A 20,332-nucleotide genomic window follows, 5' to 3' on the forward strand; every position below is an offset into this window, starting at 1 on the left:
CACTAACTCAAAATGCCTAAAAATATGATGGCTTGAATTAGATACATATTCGAGGTGCATTGGTGCCCTTCTGGTGCACATTCTGGCATGTGCCTGTCAGAGAGGCTATGATTGCTGTGTTGCAAACCTAGGTTCAACATAAGGCAGGTATGGAGACATACAAGCTGCAACAGGGATTTTAAACGGCTTATATTAAAAATAGTGTGCAAAAAAGTTATGGATACTTATAATTTAAAAAAACAATTTTATCAAGCATAAACCTAAAATTGGATAAGGCAAAACAAACTCCACCATTTAAGGCAGAGTGATCCAAGAAAAAATCATTTACCTGGAAAACACCATATTTAAAGTATTCTAATATATTAATAATCGTATCCATTAATCAAATTGAATTAAAATCAGTTCAGCATAAATATTTAATGTGCACATATGCTGCACTTCTCACAACTGCCCACTGGATGGCACTAGCGCATTACTTGATGAGATGGCTTCAGCATTCCCTTTTAAGTACACCAAGTACATCTGTAGCGCAAATACGGAATCAAAATAAAAGTAATGTAAGGCAGTCCTTTTAATCACGTTTGGAAAGTGCGCGTTAAATACAATAAATACGTCCAAAATACTGCGCTAGACAGACAGCTCGATCGCTCGAGAGATATCCTTCGGTAAGGGGACTTAGTTGCCCAAAAACAAAATGGCTACTTTTGCTTTTTAAAATTTAAACGCATGCGTATTCTACAGAGAAGGGAAGTTTACGTTGCCTATAGTAACTATACAGCGTCCTGAAAGCTTTATAGGAGTTCGCTTGGACAAGAAAAACGAGTGGTCCGAGGGGTTCCTGCCTGTAGGTAACTGGATATAACTGCTGTGTACTCCCTTTAGAAACAATGTGCGACATGATAACTGTAAATACATTCTGTAGTAAAAGATGCAAAGATTGCTGCATGTCTAGGTATCTGTAGCAACAAATAAGCAGGTAGCACTTGTTGGTTATCTGTATTAAAGATCTCATTGGTTGCTATAGGTTTCTGCACTAAAACTTTACGCCTGTTATTGCATATGGGGATGCGATCAGTGTCGGACTGGGACCCCAGGGGCCCACCAGAAAACCTTACACCATGGCCCTACTCTCCAAATTTTCCTCCTTTCCTCACCCACCCTCTTTATTCTCCTAGTCTCTTTTATTTACATGCTAGCATTTATCCACATTTCTCCTCTTTGTTCCCATTCAGAAATAGGGAATGACCATGAAGTAGGCCAAATGGTCAGGAGCAGGAGGGCCCACTGACACCTGGGCCCACCGGGAGTTTTCCTGGTATCCCTGTAGGCCAGTCCGACACTGGATGCGGTATAGGGACAGTGTGTCATTTATAGAGTTGGGGGGGGATTAGCGGTATTTTTAGATCTGACCATTGCTAACATGACATTTATTTAGAATATTTGTATTTCTGTAGTGGTTGCATATATTCTGCAGCACATCTTTCAGATCCCAGCCTCAGTGAAGCTTAAAATCTTAGGTCCCTTTGCACACACTGTGGTCAGATTTATTAGGAGCCAGTTGCCTTGGTGTTTCAGAAGTGTGAAAGTAAGAGAGAACCTGCATATAGTGCTATGGCTTTAATTAAACAGATCTTATAACAGAGCCGATCCAGCAATGTCACCCTTGGTACATGCCTTTGCTGCTTACCTTTAATATAAATCCATACTGGTGGCTAATCACCATTGGGTTTACTTGATGTTTAAATGTTTTTTAGTAGAATTAACGTATGATGATCCAAATTACAGAAAGTCTTTTTTTAATTTCGAATCCCATAGGTCCCAAGCATTCAGGAATATAGTTCCAATACCTGTAGTTTTTTTTTATTATCCTTCCTCTGCTGCTTCTTTCCAGCTTTTTATTGGGGGTCATTAAAGGACATGTAAACCCCACATACAAAAATTTAATCAGTGAACAGCCTCTTTGAAATCTTTCAATACCTGCCACACTGGTTGTGCAGAGCTTAATAGTAAGGCTGCAACATCCCCTTAATCGCTTAGATTTGCTTCTCCTCCTGTAACCCACTCGGCCCCCTCCCTCAGGAATTTGCTGTGGCTGTTGGCTTGTGGGCATGCTCAGTTGTTCTAAGCTCAGATTACTAAACACGCCCTCCAGTCTAGCAGCCAGTAAAGAGATGGCATTGCTGGTTCCCATAGAAACTCAGCTCTAGCTGTCTGCTTCAATTTTTTTCTCCTGAGCTCAGCTTTACCATTACAGTGCTAAAACAAAGCAGAACTTTTATCAAATACAGTTTTGTCTGTGTGAGCCTGTATTCTTGATGAAATGTATGCTGAATAAGGGTCTGTGTGTGTGTGTATGCTGTTTGCAGATTTAAATGTATCCAATTATGTATCAGAGGGAAAATGGCCACCAGGTGAAAGCTGCTATTTGCTTTAGGAAAATGTGATGGTGCTGGCAAGCAGAGGGGATATATGCAGTACAAATGATTCCATTTGGGTGGGGGAGACATGCCTAACTGATATACATTGTAGGCAAATGTAGGCTTTACATATCCTTTAAAGGAGAAGGAAAGTCATTTTGACATTTTACTGCCAATAGATTTGCCACATTAGTGCCACCTAGAACACTATATTTATTCTGCAGAAAGCTTTACCATACCAGAGTATAGAGTCCCAGAAGCTTTCTTTGTTTGTGTAACACAGCAGCTGCCATTTTAGCTTGGGTTCATAGCTTCCTGCTTGCAGCTTAGCTGTTATAGCTCAGGTTACACATTCCTAAGGGTGGGGGGGGGGGGTGAGTTTTATGAATTTTTATGGGAGGGGGGAGCGGGAGAGGGAAGAGAGGAGAGAGCTGCCCAGACTCTGGCCCCAGGAATGAAGGATTTTTCTGAGAGATGAAGTCAGACACTGAAGAACATGTTTACAAAAAAAGGAGACAAGAAATCCTGTGTTTCTTTTGACTACTCAGTGCAGCGTTTCTGTAAGTGCTTATGGCTGTATTTAACATAAACCTTTCTGATAAAGCTTACTTAGTTTTTACCTTTCCTTCTCCTTTAACACCAGAAGCCATAAAACTGTTGCACTTTGTTACTTTAATATTCCAAATCTTTATAGTCCGGCCCTTTCCTCTTCATATTCTAGTTCATCATCCTAGTTGCTAGGGTAAATCTGTCGCTATAAACCAGAAGCTAAAATTCCAAACTGGAGAGCAAGACAGACCTGCTGAAATTGTGTTACATTGAGCCACCAGGGCAAAGAATAGAAAAAGACAGACAAACACTATTTCTAATAGCAGTTATATATACAAATAAGTCAAAAACCATTGCCAATGGTCCTGGCCAAACCGAATCCTAATTAGCAAATGTGGGTTAAATGTCCGCGTGAACATGAAAGTGAAAAAAATGTTGTATCCTAATTAGCATATACTAATTTGGATTCGGTATTCGCCGGAATCCCTTGGAAAAGGATTCGGGGGTTCGGCCGAACCCAAAAAACTGAATAAATTCTTGCTTATAAAGGCAAATCTTCAATTTGGCATCCAGGTGGTTTTTATTTTGGAGTAGTGCCCTCTTCATCATGGTATACATACATACAGTGGAGGAAATAATTATTTGACCCCTCACTGATTTTGTAAGTTTGTCCAATGACAAAGAAATTAAAAGTCTCAGAACAGTATCATTTCAATGGTAGGTTTATTTCAACAGTGGCAGATAGCACATCAAAAGGAAAATCGAAAAAATAACTTTAAATAAAAGATAGCAACTGATTTGCATTTCATTGAGTGATATAAGTTTTTGAACCCTCTAACAAAATAACAAAAAAAGACTTAATACTTAGTGGAAAAACCCTTGTTTGCAAGCACAGAGGTCAAACGTTTCTTGTAATTGATGACCAAGTTTGCGCACATTTTAGGAGGAATGTTGGTCCACTCCTCTTTGCAGATCATCTCTAAATCCCTAAGGTTTCGAGGCTGTCTCTGTGCAACTCTGAGCTTGAGCTCCCTCCATAGGTTTTCTATTGGATTAAGGTCCGGAGACTGACTAGGCCACTCCATGACCTTAATGTGCTTTTTCTTGAGCCACTCCTTTGTTGCCTTTGCTGTATGTTTTGGGTCATTGTCGTGCTGGAACACCCATCCACGACCCATTTTCAGTTTCCTGGCAGAGGGAAGGAGGTTGTCGTTCAGGATTTCACGATACATGGCTCCATCCATTTTCCCGTTAATGCGAATAAGTTGTCCTGTGCCCTTAGCAGAAAAACACCCCCAAAGCAAAATGTTTCCACCCCCATGCTTGACGGTGGGGACGGTGTTTTGGGGGTCATAGGCAGCATTTTTCTTCCTCCAAACACAGCGAGTTGAGTTAATGCCAAAGAGCTCTATTTTGGTCTCATCAGACCACAGCACCTTCTCCCAGTTACTCACAGAATCATTCAGGTGTTCATTGGCAAACTTCAGACGGGCCTGCACATGTGCCTTCTTGAGCAGGGGGACCTTGCGAGCCCTGCAGGATTTTAATCCATTGCGGTGTAATGTGTTTCCAATGGTTTTCTTGGTGACTGTGGTCCCTGCTAATTTGAGGTCATTAACTAACTCCTCCCGTGTAGTTCTAGGATGCTTTTTCACCTTTCTCAGAATCATTGACACCCCACGAGGTGAGATCTTGCGTGGAGCCCCAGAGCGAGGTCGATTGATGGTCATTTTGTGCTCCTTCCATTTTCGAACAATCGCACCAACAGTTGTCACCTTCTCTCCCAGCTTCTTGCTAATAGTTTTGTAGCCCATTCCAGCCTTGTGCAGGTCTACAATTTTGTCTCTGACATCCTTGGACAGCTCTTTGGTCTTTCCCATGTTGGAGAGTTTGGAGTCTGCTTGATTGATTGATTCTGTGGACAGGTGTCTTTTATACAGGTGACTAGTTAAGACAGGTGTCCTTAATGAGGTTGACTAATTGAGTAGAAGTGTCTAACCACTCTGTGGGAGCCAGAACTCTTAATGGTTGGTAGGGGTTCAAAAACTTATTTCACTCAATGAAATGCAAATCAGTTGCTATCTTTTATTTAAAGTTATTTTTTCGATTTTCCTTTTGATGTGCTATCTGCCACTGTTGAAATAAACCTACCATTGAAATGATACTGTTCTGAGACTTTTAATTTCTTTGTCATTGGACAAACTTACAAAATCAGTGAGGGGTCAAATAATTATTTCCTCCACTGTATCTATGTATTAGGATTGTCCCGAATCCTGGATTCACTTTGGGATTCGGTCCAAATATAAGCCTTTTATAGTGGGATTCAGCCAAAGCCAAATGCCTGGCTAAACTTAATTCAATCCCTTAAAGGAGAAGGAAAGGCTAAAAAAGAGTTAATCTCAAGCTGCAGGCATACCTTCAGTTCTTTCAATAGTGCCCTTAATTCTCCCCATATTTCACCTATTCAGATGATCAGATGCCTCATAGGAAAAAAAAATACTTCTGTAAAGAAAGTTCTGTAAAGAAAGTTCCAATAATGCATCGCTCCTGCACCAAGACCGGTGTACATGCTCAGTTTTTAAGACTACGAGGTAGCTCAGATCACACATTCCTAAGGGGGGAGGGAGTTCTTATCATTCTTGAGGGAGGGGTGAACAGGAGAGGAGAGAGCTGTGTGTCTCTGGCTGAGGCAAACAAACAGACAAGAAATCCTGTGTCTTTTGACAGAGAACTTAGTGCAGCGCCTGTGTGAGTGCTTATGGCTGTATTTACATGGACCATTCTGATAAAGCTTACTTAGTTTTTTCCTGTCCTTCTCCTTTAAACCAAGTTATTACCTAAGGTGCTAAGGAAAGTAGTAAGTATAACATTGAAAAAGAAACCATAGCATGTATAATCAGTTCAACAAAATATTTTTAAAGCATCAGAATTGTTTTAAACAACAGATTTTGGCAAACAAATGAACAACTCCCTAATGTTTCTTTGTCCTAAGTATGGTCTTCTAATTCTTTAAATCACAGGAATTTAAAAAGTTAAAGCGGTGGCTATAACACTTGGTTGTACAGAAGAACATGGAATCTAATATATCCACAGTTGAAGCAGAATATATAAAAAATCTTCAACAACAAATATATTTCCTTGAAATGGAGGCCAGTTTCCTATATCCTTTTCTAGCTACCGGTATATAACAATGAAAAAAAATAAAAACCTGTTTTACTTCGATATTTAATTAATATGTATAGGTATATTTTATCAGACTTAAACATTTGAATAATCACTGTCTACCTGAATATTTAAAATTGGAGGTCACCTTTCAATATGTCAATCCACCAACCATTTCCCTCCTCTTTCTTCCCGTAGCTTTACCGGTCGGTAGTTTTGAATGTACTAGAATAGGTACTTTTAAAAACAATATATGTTTTTCTGTAATAAGCTTATTTTTATGGCCACTGTTGGGTTTGCAGTTAGATCTATTTATATTTTGTACACTTTTTTGAAAATTTCTACTACTGTGGGTTATTGATAGAAATAAATATTTGGTTCTGGCAGGTGTAGGCTTTCCAAATCAGTTGTTTTCCTAGGTAAATTAAAAGTTTCCACAAAAATGCCCCTAAAGTGAAATATTGCAAAATATTCAAAAATCAGCTAGCATTTAATGCCAAGAAATCAGTGAAAAGTTTAAGCATATAACCAACTGCAGATGAATCCAGTGAGCTTGGGAATTCTTAAAAATCTAAAGAAAAAATGTATTGCTACTGTTTTATACATCAGTTTGCATCAGTTAACCCTCACTTAACCTTACCCTCTTAGATCACTAGTTGATAAAAATATTAAGGAGAGGGAAATATTGAGCTCCTTTAGCTTTAATGTCCCCAAACCAAAATCACATTTTAATTTGGGAACATGATCAATAACCCAAGTGAAAGCAAATATTACAAATTTGATGGTTTAGCTCTGCACAGTGAGAAAGCCACATGTTCATCTCCTTTTAATTTAACTACTTGAAACACACAGTAGTGGTTTATACCAAAACAAGCCTTAAACATCCATTTTTACATAATACTCTTTTAGCCACACCTCAGTTGTTGCAAACAATTTTCATGTGATAGGTTCCCTTTAAATACCAGCCTAGGTACAAGATTATTTAAGAATGAAATAAAGTCTAATTACTTCTGAGATATTTAGAGGAATAGATGAACATCTCCTGAAAATAGCCACTGAGAAGGTTGGCATAAGATGGTATAACAAGGCTACCCTTTGGCATCATCAATTTGTTTCAAAAACAAAAACATTCCGTATAGACCTGCCACATGGGGTTGGTATGTGATCTCCCCAGATGTGTGCACAATACAAGTCACTTTATAAGTCACCCTACCCCCACCCCTTTGATTGTAATAGCAAACACAGCCAGGCCAGTGCTCCTTTTTCCTGATAAACACTCAAGCTAAGAGCTCCCATTTTTTATTGTCCAGAGATTCTTTGCAGTTGCCCTGGGCAGTGTGCAGTAGAGTAAAAGTTAGATTTTATGATGCACACTATCCTTAACAAGCTGCAAAGTATCCCAAGATAAGAGACATTATAGACACACAGCCTCGGGTTGAAGGGGTGGCCCATTGCCACCTCTCAGTGTTTCTTGTCCATAAGTGTTTGCATTTGGTTCAGCTGAAAACGGAATTAGTTCTACAATCTGGCTGAATCACAAACAGAATTCAACATATTTATTCACTTTTATACTAAGACTGGATAATTGTTGACTTTGTTAAAAACGAGTGCATATGATGACTTTACACTAAACAGCCATTTTAGTTATTCTTTAACTTATTTTTATCACTCGTGATCAGACCAAAAAAGCCACGGATCTTCAACCCAGGCTCACATCTGAGACAGAGCACATGTTCAAGAAACTGCAGGTAATACTGTATCCTAAACAAGAGGGCAAGTATTACACACTTCTATGGTTCTAGATTTGGTCACCAATTGGAAACTCATAGCAAATTTACACTGCTAAATTATAATTGATACGGAAAAGTAAGGGTTGTTTTTTTTTCCCTAGGAGCTTCACTCTCAGTGTCATAGTCTTAAACTGGAGGTGAAAAGAAAAGATGCAAATTTACTAATTTTGCAAAGAGATTATGACCATGTAAGAGCCCAGGTCAGAAATTCAGAAGGTTAGTTATCTTAAGTTATATGTGCTTTTTATTGGCATCCACTGGGGAGCTTTTCTAATAGAACTCTTGCCAGCTTGATTAATTTTGACATTACCTTTGTTGTAGAAGGCCATTCTAAGGAAAAAGAACAGCTGGTTGGAGAGATTGTTCAGCAAAAGAAACTGAAAGATCTTTTGGACCTGCAGATATCACAAAAGGAGAGGGATATACTACACAACCAGCAGGAACTAGAACGGGAGTTGCTCAGCTCAACTGATATGGAACAGAGAGCACATGCTTTGCTGTCGCAGGTAGGCTAGAGAACCATTTCTCAATTTTTTTTTTTGCCAAAACCTGACAGGCTTATTACAGTCAGCACCCAGACCTTACCTGTAAAGGACCAATAGCCGAAGAGCGCAGCATAGCATGTGCGTATGATGTCATCATGTGTAAACCTGCACATTATTATGGAGATGCGTCACATAAATGTATACATCGTACGTGCATTCTATGCTGCGCTCTTTGGCTATTGGTCCTTTCGAATACAGGGGAGGTTCCACATCTGTATATAGTCCTCTCAACATAGCCTGGTGGATTGCCTTTAGTAAAGCTTAAGTAGACTGAGCGAAATGCATGTCAGGTATTTTAGTTGTTAAAGATAGATAGAGAAGCAGATAGGCGCCATGAATTCATCCCTAATGAAGATGTGAATATTGGGGGGTGGGTGTTGACTTGTTTAGTGATTGTGGGCAAGTGTTATTATATAGCTGAGTACTGAAAATACATTCTAGAATTGTGAGGGTTGTGTTTAGAAGAAACAGCAATTTGATAAACACACAATACCCTCCTTTTCTTTTGATATCTTTGATAGTTACTGTGATATAATCCCTTCAATGGGCCCCCTGATATACTACTGTATATGCATTGCACAGAGTTTCAAATGATCCTCAGGTTGCCAAGGTCACTTCTCTATACTAATCCTCCTCAACCTATTGGCTGCATTTGATATAATCGTAACAGCTAGAATGCTCATGCATGCTTTCATCCTATCCCGAGTAGATTATTGTAACCTGCTACTAACTGGCCTCCCCAGGCCCTTCCACTGCTCAAGTCCTTATCAGGGCTTCTTATTAAAACAAGGATAACTTACAAACTTCTCTTAACCTTCAAAGCCCTTCATTCCTCTGCACCTCACTACATCTCTTCTCTTGTCTCCATACATTCCTGGCTGACTCCTCCAATCCTCTCAGAGCAACATCTTGGTTGCACCCCCCACTACTACTGCCATTTCCCACCTTAAACCTTGATGCCTTGCCGCTCCTTACATTTTAATTGCCATCCCTAAATTCCTCCTGTACTTATTTGTATTTATTATCATACTTTGTATATATTTGTATTAACTTATTGCATTTATTGTTCTATAGTACAGCACTGCATACAAAAGTAGCACTTTATAAATAAAGATATACATACATACAAGCTTCCCAGTGGAACCATCCCACTGATCTACTTGTTGGAGGGCTCCAAACACCTAGAGGCAGTTTACTAAAACTCTAACTTTTCTCATTTTTTATTTTTTAAAAATTTCTAATAAACTCATTTCCATAAATATCCCACATTTACTAAAAAGTCTGAACTGGAATAGTACATGCAGGAAAAAGTCACAAATCGTTTTCAAATTGTCGCACTGAAACTTCTAAAAAAACAACATCAAAAATCCAAAAACATCTGAAGTTTTGAAGTAAAGAAGGATCCTCCAGGGAAGGGAAGGGACATCTGCCATTGACTTCTAATGATCTCAACAAGTTTTAGCTGGTGAATTGTCGGATTTGGATTTTTAGCAATTTTGTCTCATAGTAAATCTTGAAACTTAAAAAGTTTATCACTAAAAAATCCACAACAAATTCAGATCATTAGTAAATGGCTGCCCTAGTGTACCATAGTCCGAAGGGCTGCTAGTATTCTAATATTTTTCTGCATAGTTATACTTAAATTAGAGGAATACTTATGCTGACATAGTTTATTCCCTTTGTTAGTCCTTTCCTTACTAGAAAAACCATAGTAAAACGAATAAACTTTATAGAGGTGCTCTGAGTTAGCACAGCTGCAAAAAATATTACATCCTTTTATTTCTTTGGATCTCAATTCAAAGAAATAAAAGGATATAATTTATTGACTATTTTGTACATGTTATGGACAAGCCAAGTTGGTTCTTATTGCTGCTATGGCTGCGTTTTTCCATATTCACCTGTTTCAACTGTAATTTAAATCAGTATTCTGTAGGGCTGCTAAAAATATTTAAAAATTAAAAATCCCAGTAGAATTGTTTTGACAGCAACATGGATTTGTGCTAGTTTCATAATTATGAATACAAGGTATCCTTTTATTATTACAGTGAAAAAGGAAATTAAAAAACAATGTTGGCTTCAGTAGGAAACTGGCATTCCCTTATTTTAGAGCTTTATGAATATTGGGTTTCTGGATAAGCAATCCTATACTTGTATTTATATGTGTCTATATGTATGAAATATATGTATATGTATGAAAGATAATTGTTTGAGTGACTATTGATGATTTGTAAAACAATTACACGAGAAATAGAAATTGTCCAAAATATATTCAAATCAATTTCTAATAAATAAGACCACTTGGGCTGATTGAAATCTCTCTCTTTTTATTATAGTATTTGAGGTGGAAAAAGATATACAAGTGGTTTAGATCTTTTGTTGTTAGAAAATAAGTTTCACATGATTTGTGACAAACGTTGAACTGTTTGGTTTACAGTTTCCTTTTGTAAACATATCAAACCATTTGCAATATGTAGAAGGTAGAGCTATATATGAGAGCATTTGGTCGTGGCTTATATATAGTTAGTACTTCATGGTTACATTTACAAATATTTTGCAATACATAGATACAGCAGAGATCAAAACAACAGAAATCAATAGAGAATCTGCTATCAGAAAAGAGAACACAGCTGCTAAAAGTGAATTCAGCTATGCATGAAAAGGAGGAAATGTTGCTTAAACACACTGCAGAAACACAGCATCGAATCACTCTCGATCTAAGGTATGAACAACAGGTGAAACATCAAATCATACTCAAATTGAGGCACATACATTCCTAAAAGTGAACCAAGGATTTTACATAAGTTTATTTTGTCCATAAACAAGTAACTGAATTAACTAGTATAATTAAATCTAAAGCAACTGGACTTGTTAGGTAATCATTAAAGACCTTTCACTAATTTTGTTTTCACAAAATTTGGAGGGCGAACACTACAGGCCAAGTTGTATTTTTACACCTAAAAGACAAGGGACACTCCTTTGAAAATAGGAATGTCCAAATTTTGGACAAAGAAGACCGCTGGTTTGAAAGAGGTTTAAAAGAGGCCATTCGTGTTAAAGTGGAGAAACCATCCCTAAACAGAGGCGGGGGACTTCAACACCATCTGTCTGCTACATACAATGCTGTTCTAACATCTGTACCCCGGCAGTTACACAACTCTTCACACATCTATTCATGCAACTCTAACAAGTAACACCTGTTTTGAAGAGTTGCATGATACTTTGGTAATCCTTTCAGAGTAACTCCACAGCATTCAAACCTCTGTGAGTTTCAGATCTCACCTCTCTGAAGAGTTACAAAGTGCCATTGTGATTGGGTTAGTGGAAGAGTATATATGTTGAGGACTTGCCATACCAGTCAGTTGAACTGAAAAAGCTGCGTGGATGAGTAGTGAAACATCTTCAATGATTACCTAACAAGTCCAGTTGCTTTAGATTTAATTATACTAGATATACCATGACCCTGATGAATGAAAATCTTCATAGACAAGCAACTGAATTAAATAATTGTAACGTACCAAAAATTATAAGGAAGAGTTCTCAGAACTGTGGTCACTGAAGAAAAGGCATACAAGAGTATTATATTATTACAAGTGTATGCAAATATTTTCAGTTCAAATAATTGTCCCTTACTTTTTAGATGTGTGCCGATATTAAGGTGATATTAGAGGAAAGGGACATGCACTATATCCTTCAAAAACATACTTCTTCACAATTTAAAGGGGCAATACATTTGTTATTTTAGGAGTGAAATAAGTTTTCTTCACCAGCAAGTACGTGAAAAAGAGCTTCTGTCTGAGCAAGATTTCTTACTGAGAAGCAAAATGATGAGTGATTGTTCTTCCTTGGAAGCTGAAAACAATGCACTGCTGTCCAAGCTGCATGAAATAAATAAACAACTGGAAATTGTAAGACAAGTATAAATCTCATTTAATGATTCCAGCAATAGTGTTTTTTTTTATTGAAATAAACTAAATAAAAGCCCCATAAAGGGTTATTGTTCATGTGTGCTGTGATTTTGCACATGCATGTTAAGAATCCTCCATAGAGGGTTATTGTGCGTGTGCGCCACCATTTCTTCACTTTTTGAGCAACATGAACTGAAAGGGGAAAGATTTCAGTATATGCAGGTACTGTACAAGCAGGCTCCTCTGAAAAAAATACATTCTTGCTGTTTTCTTTGCTTGTCCAGAATGCTCAGGACCTGGGGTTTTCCAGATAAGGGATCTTTCCGTAATTTGGATCTCGATAACTTCAGTATGCTAAAAATCATTTAAATATTGAAACAACCCAATAGGATGGTTTTGCCTGCAATAAAGATTACTTATATCTTAGTTGGGATCAAGTACAAGGTAATGGTTTCTAATTACAGAGAAAAAGGAAATCATTTTTAAAAATTAGAATTATTTTCTTATAATGGAGTCTGTGGCAGATGGCCTTTCCGTAATTCGGAACTTTCTGGATAGCGGGTTTCCGGATAAGGGATCCAATACCTGTATCAGCTAACTTGCACATGCCTGGGGCACTGATTTTTGTGCTGGGGAAATACACATGGCTATTTGGGCAAGTAAGTTAGATGCAAGTAAAACTTGTGTTGTTGTCTAAACCTGCAAAAGCTATTGTTCTCTCTCACTGACACAACAGCCTATATATCCACAAGAATGAGTTGATAAATACAGCATACTCTCTATTGAGGCGGCTACATGTGCCCAAATAACGTAGCATCTTTTACTACGTTAATAACATTACAACAGTATGTGTTCACGAGGGAGAATTTTTGCTGCATTTAATGTTATCGTTATTTCATTATTAATGCAGGGTTGGAACCACCTATTTAAAAACCTTTTGCTTGGAATAGACAGAGTATAGATCAGGGGTCTCAAACACGCGGCCCGCGGGCCATTTGCGGCCCTCGGTACAATATTTTGTGGCCCGCACCAACGCCTTCTCAAAAGCAATGAATGGATCGCGATTTTATTGCGATTCAAGGGATAATGCAAGGCACGGCGGGCGGGAGCTGCTGATTGCGGAAATGACGTTATGCCATCATAACAGTTATTATGGGAAGACTTTCTGTGTGCACAATTAGCTGCTAAGGAGCTAATTGTGCACACAGAACATCTTCCCATAATAACTGTTATGATGGCATAACGTAATTTCCGCAATCAACAGCTCCCGCCCGCCGTGCCTTGCATCATCCCTTGAAAGCCAATTTTTTGTGAAATCCCTTATGCAGCCCAGCCTCATCCTGACTTTGCCTCCTGCGGCCCCCAGGTAAATTGAGTTTGAGCCCCCTGGTATAGATGGATATACACAACATTCATATGCTGCACCTGTCAGGGATAGAGAGCACAGTATTGAGCAGAAAACATACAAAATTAGGAGCTATGGTGGAGGACTGCAGTATTATAGAAAAGGCAAGTCTACAATATGCTTAAAATAAATTAAATGTAAACTTTCCCTTTAAGGAAGTAAAACATTTTATTATGAGGTAATTCAGTATTATTAAGTCTTGAACCTGTTTAAAGCCATCATCCAAAATAACTGTGCATACTCATACATATTTTTAAGCAGGGGATAGTAACATTGCTCCTTACACTTTTTTTCAGCAAAGAACACTTAAAGAAGAGGATTATACCCATGGTTCTTCCAGTTTTGCTCAGCTTCTTAGTGTAAAGGATAAAGAAGAACAGCTAGACAGAGAGGTCAAACAGCAGAAAGAACTTTTGAAGTTAGAGAAGGACAATTTCAAGTATATTATGGATCAGGTAAATATCTCAGGTGCAACAGGACTTACACACGGAGTGCATTTGGTAAAATTGGATTTAAATTTACAATTGTGCAGGGCACACACAGTCATTAATATGCAACATGCACAACAGCAATTAAGGATTTTTATAAATGTACAGAATGCTGCCTGAAAGAGGCTTTTGTACTGCAGTATAGTGTTCACCCATTATTAAGCAGAGAATATTAGGATTTCTTTTTAAATATGTACTAACTATTATCTTGTATACTGCAGTAATAGAATTAACATTGAATTTGGGCTGTATTTTATGTCTGTTACTTTAAGTGGGTTAATTACTTTTCTTGAACTCTCACATTGTTATAGTCAGTGCTCCTTCAGTCAGAGAACAGACTGACTTATATGCAGTTTGTGGTAATTTTTATTATTTATTACTTGTATGTTATTTTGATTTAGCCAGTTTGTTATCTAAATTACTTCATATTTGCTAGGGTCAGTAACGAAAAAATAAGCAAAGACAGGAAAGAACATCTGTACACTGTATATTTCTTTAAAAGCCATTCCACATGTGCTTTGTACTGTATGTAGCTTGTAATAACCTTTGTCATTTAAATTTAGCTGTCCATGCTCCAGAGTGGAAATACACTTCATAGCTTTACTGTTGCATCGATTAGTAGTGAGATTGATGAGCTGAAAGCCATGCTTACCAAAGAAGAGCAAATTAATCTGGAACTAAGAAAAGACAAGACTTTACTGGTTGATCATATTTCCAGTTTACAAACTCAGGTACTGCTTTGCCATGCTTTGGAACATTAAAAGCAATTGCTTTTTTAGATAACAGTGCCTAGAAGACATATAGGGCAGACTTATCAATATTGGTAAATTTTACTGAGCAGTAAGTATAGTTTACTCTATAGAGGAGTTGAATGCTATTCTGCTCTGTAGTTGATATGTCTACATATTCTTATGAACTGACTTAATATTAGTAGATCCATAGTTGCATAGTTAATTTTTGTGCTTTTTGGAACTGCTTTTATATTCGCTTTTGTTTCTCTTAATGTAACTGGAGGAGTAATGACATAGGAGAGCCAAGCTTGGATTTTTACTATTGAGTGCTATTCTTATATCTACCATTTTTAGCAATGCAGGTGTTAGGCTGATGCCACACCAGGCGTAGGGCTGATTTTTTCGACAAGCGGAAAAACGCTTGACGAAAATTCAGCCCTACGCCTGCTACTTGTGCCTGCACCGGAATGAATGGGATACGCTCGGGTGCAGGCACATGTAGCCAATATACGCACGAAAACGCGAGACAATGCGTTTTCGTGCGTATATCGGCTATATGTGCCTGCACCCGAGCGTATCCCATTCATTCCGGTGCAGGCACAAGTAGCAGGCGTAGGGCTGAATTTTCGTCAAGCGTTTTTCCGCTTGCCGAAAAAATCAGCCCTACGCCTGGTGTGGCATCAGCCTTAGGGAGCTGTTATCTTGCTACCTTCTCGTTGTTCTGCTGATCAGCTGCATGGGGGAAAGGAAGTGGGGGTTATATCAGTTTCCCAGGTCCCTTTATGAAGAATCTGTGCTAGTCTGTGAGGATACCTAGGAGTGAATATGCCCATCAAAGTAAATATTGTCCTTTTTGTTTTTATACTGCCTCAGGCCAGAACCAACTAATTTCCTGCAGTGTATATGCTTAGCTAAAATGCACAATTGCTCAGTGGCTAGTGCTTCTGCCTTGCAACCCTGGGAGTTCTGGATTTGAAAAAGAGTTTGTATGTTCTTTCTGTGTCCTCGTAGGTTTCCTGTGGGTACTACAGTTTCCTCCAACATTCCAAAAATATACAGGCAGGTTCATTGGCTCCTGATAATAAATAAATTGTAGAGGTTCCTTCAACAGGCCACACCAGGGAGTGTCACCATAGGCTCTTAGTTATTAAAACTTCAGGTACTGTTTGTCAAGTGATACTTTCTTGCCAGTGGGAGAACACTAAACTTTATATATGCAAAGTAGACTGTGACCGGGCTACATGTAGTGGTAGACAAGAAATGGAAATTAATCTGTAGGGCGGCTGTTTATTATAAGAAATAGGTGTTTTAAAAGACAGATGCACACGTTAAAAAAAACAATGTGTGCTTCAGCTATTAATTAATGCCAAATGACTAATCTCTGACTGAGATAACATCAGATCACATTTTAAGCATGTCTTGCCAAGCATCCTTCTGAGTAATATGTCAGTTCATTTGTATGCACACTATATTCACTAGATGGCAGTATAGTATTAAAGAAGAATGGAGTGCTTTTTTTTGGCTACATTTAATTACTTTTCAAAAACTTTTCCTTTTAACATGTTAAATAAGAATCAATTACATAGTTACATAGGGTTGAAAATAGACCAGAGTCCATCAAGTTCAACCCTTCCAAGTAAACCCAGCACACACAACCTATACTTACCAATCTATACACTCACATACATAAACTATATATACAAACATTAATACTAACTGTAGATATTAATATCACAATAGCCTTGGATATTATGCTTGTTCAAGAACTCATCCAGGCCACTCTTAAAGGCATTAACAGAATCTGTCATTACAACATCACTAGGAAGGGCATTCCACAACCTCACTGCCCTCACCATGAAAAACCACCTACGCTGCTTCAAATGGAAGCTCCTTTCCTCTAATCTAAAGGGGTGACCTCTGGTGCGTTGATTGTTTTTATGGGGAAAAAAGAACATCCCCCAACTGCCTATAATCCCCTCTAATGTATTTGTACAGAGTAATCATGTCCCCTTGCAAGCGCCTCTTTTGCAGAGAAAACAACCCCAACCTCGACAGTCTAACCTCTTAGATTAAATCTTCCATCCCCTTTACCAGTTTAGTTGCAGCCTCTGCACTCTCTCCAGCTCATTAATATCCTTCTTAAAGGAACAGTAACACCAAAAAATTAAAGAGCTTTAAAGTAATGAAAATATAATGCACTGTTGCCCTGCACTGGTAAAACTGGTGTGTTTGCTACAGTAACACTACTATAATTTATATGATAAGCTACTGTGTAGACACGGGGGCAGCCATTCAAGCTGGAAAAAAGGCACAGGTTACATTGCAGATAACAGATAAGTTCTGTAGAATACAATAGTGTTTTATCTGTTATCTGCTATGTGCCTGTGCCTTTTCTCCTTTGAATGGCTGCCTCCATGGCTACATAGCAGCTTATTTATATAAATTATAGTAAACACACAACTTTTACCAGTGCAGGGCAGCAGCACATACCTATAAAGAGGTAAAATTATGTTTTCATCCCTTGAGTCAATGCCCTTTTTTATACAAGATAGCACTTTATTTGCTTTAGAAGCCACAGAATGACACTGCCTGGAATTAGACAACTTGTTATCTACAAAAACCCCAGATCCTTCTCCATTAAGGATCCCCCCAACACACTACCATTTAGTAGAGAGCTTGCGTTTATATTATTTCTACCAAAGTGCATAACTTTGCACTTGTGCACATTGAACCTCATTTTCCAGTTTGCTGCCCAGTTTCCAGTTTTGTCAAATCACTCTGTAAAGCGGCAGCATCCTGCAGGGAACTTATAGTTTTGCACAATTTAGTATCGTCAGCCAAACTTGAAACAGTACTTTGTATGCCCACCTCCAGGTCATTAATAAACAAGTTAAAAAGTAAAGGAGCAAGGACTGACCCCTGCGGTACTCCACTAACAACACTGGTCCAATTAGAAAATGTTGCATTTACCACCACTCTTTGTAATCTATCCTTCAGCCAATTCTCTATCCAATTACAAATATTATGTTCTAGGCCAATATTCCTCAATTTGATCATTAACCTTCTGTGAGGTACTGTATCAAACGCTTTAGCAAAGTCCAAGTAGATGATATAAACTGCCATTTCAGCATCGAGGTTCCTTCTCACCTCCTCATAAAAGGCGACTACATTAGTCTGGCAAGATCTGTTACGCATACAACCATGCTGGCACAAACTTTTAGTATTATGTACTAAGTACCCTAAGACTTATCTCCCCTTCTAAAAGCTTTCCCACTAGTGATGTAAGAATAACAGGCCTATAGTTTTCAGGCTGAGAACGGGATCCCGTTTTAAATAACGGCACCACATTAGCAATTCGCCAGTCTCTTGGCACCATGCCAGACCTCAATGAATTCTGAAAGTGAAGAGGCTTGGCAATCACAGCGCTCAGCTCGTTTAATACCCTGGGATGAATCCCATCCGGTCCTGGACCTTTGTTTACCGTTACATGTTCAAGTCTCTTTTGAATTCCCTCCCGAGTGACCCATGCATCAGTAGTTATATTACTAGAACTGGGCATATTAAAAGGGAAGCCTTCATTAGCTGGCTCCTCAGATGTATAGACAGATGAAAAATAAGTTCAAAATTTCTGCTTATTCATTGTTCTCATCAACCATCTTACCCCCTGTGATAATAAGGTCCCCACCCCTTCTTGCTTCATGTTTTTACTATTCAGATAATTAAAAAATAATTTTTGATTCTTTTTACTCCTAGCTGCAATATCCCTTTCCATCTCTATTTTAGCTTGCCTGATAGCTTTTTTGCATGCTTTATTTGCTTCCTTGTACCTGATGAAACTTCAAACTGCTTTTTGATGCCTCTCCTTGTCTAGTTTAAACACTCCTCCAGCCTCTTAACCATTCTCTCCCCTAGCACAGCTAGGTTTAACTAGTTCACTGCTTCAGATAATCCAGTTATCTTGCTTATTACTATTGAAAATTGAATTTTAAGTGAGGGGACTAACATAAGCAACTGGATAACCAAACTGGACCAAATTTAAAAGAAACTGGAAATAATTACAATTTTTAAATGTGAGGGCATTCTGTATAGCTACTGACTTGAATAAAATGGCATTTAAACTGCAATATAATGACAGATGTTTGAATGTGTATAGAGAAGAACAAATTATGTCATATTGTGAAAAAAGCACTTCACAGCATTCTTTTAAAAAAAAAAAGTTTGGTGGTGAGCCATCTGAGCCACGTGTCTACATAAAATTTGCTCCATCTGTGTGTACACTATACTTGTGTGTGTAATAATAAAATGCCTAAGCTCAGTCAGAAAAAGACCTACTGCAAAATATATATGTACCCTAGGTAATACCAATGCAATTTCAGTTTTTGCTAGATCTGGCAAAATCAGTTAACATTTCTGGGAATAAAAAATGGAGGGGAGGGCCGTTCTGCATAATTTAATTTAAAAAGATGTCCTTCATTCTACAGTCACGCATGTTCTAGAATGATTTTAAACCACCAATACAATCCTCAAATTAAGGCTATAATTATTGCTTTCAGATTGCAGATAAAGATGCTGAACTACATCGCATTTTTTCACGAATAGAGGAGATCGAAAATGGCATGAAAACTCTAAAGTTTGAGCAAGAACTGCACAGATCAATGCAATCAACAAAATGGAAAGAGATCTCGGATATGGCTGGTTCTATGAAATCTCTGTCCAGGTCCTTAGCTGAGCCATCAGTTTGTGTTGGAAAACATTAACACCTGTGTAATAGCGATGATCCTAACCCATTATCTTTAATTCAGATAAATAACGCATCCTGCATAAAAAATGGGAGTGAATCCAAAACCCAAACCGTAATCAGCATGTTTTTTGAGCAAAATCCAAAACATTTTATTTGAAAAAAAATATTGTTGCCTTTGGTTTTGCCAGTTTAGATTTATAACAAATAAACATGTATATATGTTGTTCATGTGTTGTATACTGTATATATAAACATACACATTCTGGGTGTTTTAATGTTTATTTTAATTCTCAATAGTATGCAGGAAGATTTCTGAATGCTACCTCTGGTAGAAAGCAATGGTTGCTTTCTTGCAGTATTAATATTTGCCCTATAATCTGCAAGGGGTTTTCCAAACATTGCTTGTGCCCATTATCCCTTCTTTGCCACTTCTGTTTCTTGAATGTTAAAAAAATATGTTTTGGTTTTTTTTTTTTGTTTTCCATCTTCCTTCTTCAAGACTAGTGCTAGTTTACAGGCTCTCTTCTAGTGATCCACAACATGCAGAAAACTGACTTTACTGTGCCTGATCAGGACCAAACTTTTCATTGATGCTAGAC

The 20,332-nt window shown here is 38.0% G+C and overlaps 1 protein-coding gene across 4 annotated transcripts; it reads left to right on the forward strand.

Annotated features, from left to right (window-relative positions):
• The first annotated feature begins 753 nt into the window (after window positions 1-753).
• On the forward strand, window positions 754-20,003 carry LOC100487252 (myosin-11). Of its 4 annotated transcripts, none has more exons than XM_031901897.1 (10): window positions 754-848; window positions 5,987-6,126; window positions 7,798-7,876; window positions 8,020-8,134; window positions 8,240-8,424; window positions 11,028-11,182; window positions 12,206-12,368; window positions 14,070-14,228; window positions 14,825-14,992; window positions 19,546-20,003. In XM_031901897.1, exons 2-10 carry the CDS (start codon window positions 6,038-6,040, stop codon window positions 19,747-19,749), a joined length of 1,317 nt encoding a protein of 438 aa, XP_031757757.1. In that variant the 5' UTR covers window positions 754-848; window positions 5,987-6,037; the 3' UTR covers window positions 19,750-20,003. The 4 variants fall into 4 exon arrangements, with proteins under 4 accessions (XP_031757757.1, XP_031757759.1, XP_031757758.1 ...); XM_031901899.1 differs by having other exon boundaries at window positions 754-844; window positions 5,987-6,146; window positions 7,808-7,876; XM_031901898.1 differs by having other exon boundaries at window positions 754-844.
• Window positions 20,004-20,332: the final 329 nt, after the last annotated feature.

The sequence above is a fragment of the Xenopus tropicalis genome, chromosome 5, assembly GCF_000004195.4.
Source record: "Xenopus tropicalis strain Nigerian chromosome 5, UCB_Xtro_10.0, whole genome shotgun sequence".
In the NCBI taxonomy this organism is placed as follows: domain Eukaryota; kingdom Metazoa; phylum Chordata; class Amphibia; order Anura; family Pipidae; genus Xenopus; species Xenopus tropicalis.

What these genes read in the sequence shown, in the direction of transcription:
- LOC100487252 (XM_031901897.1), top strand. Translation starts at nt 6,038, where the DNA reads ATGGAATCTAATATATCCACAGTTGAAGCAGAATATATAAAAAATCTT. An exon ending in GAAATGGAGGCCAGTTTCCT is followed by an intron (nt 6,127 to 7,797) that starts ATATCCTTTTCT and finishes TATTTTTATCAC; the next exon opens with TCGTGATCAGACCAAAAAAG. An exon ending in CACATGCTTTGCTGTCGCAG is followed by an intron (nt 8,425 to 11,027) that starts GTAGGCTAGAGA and finishes TGCAATACATAG; the next exon opens with ATACAGCAGAGATCAAAACA.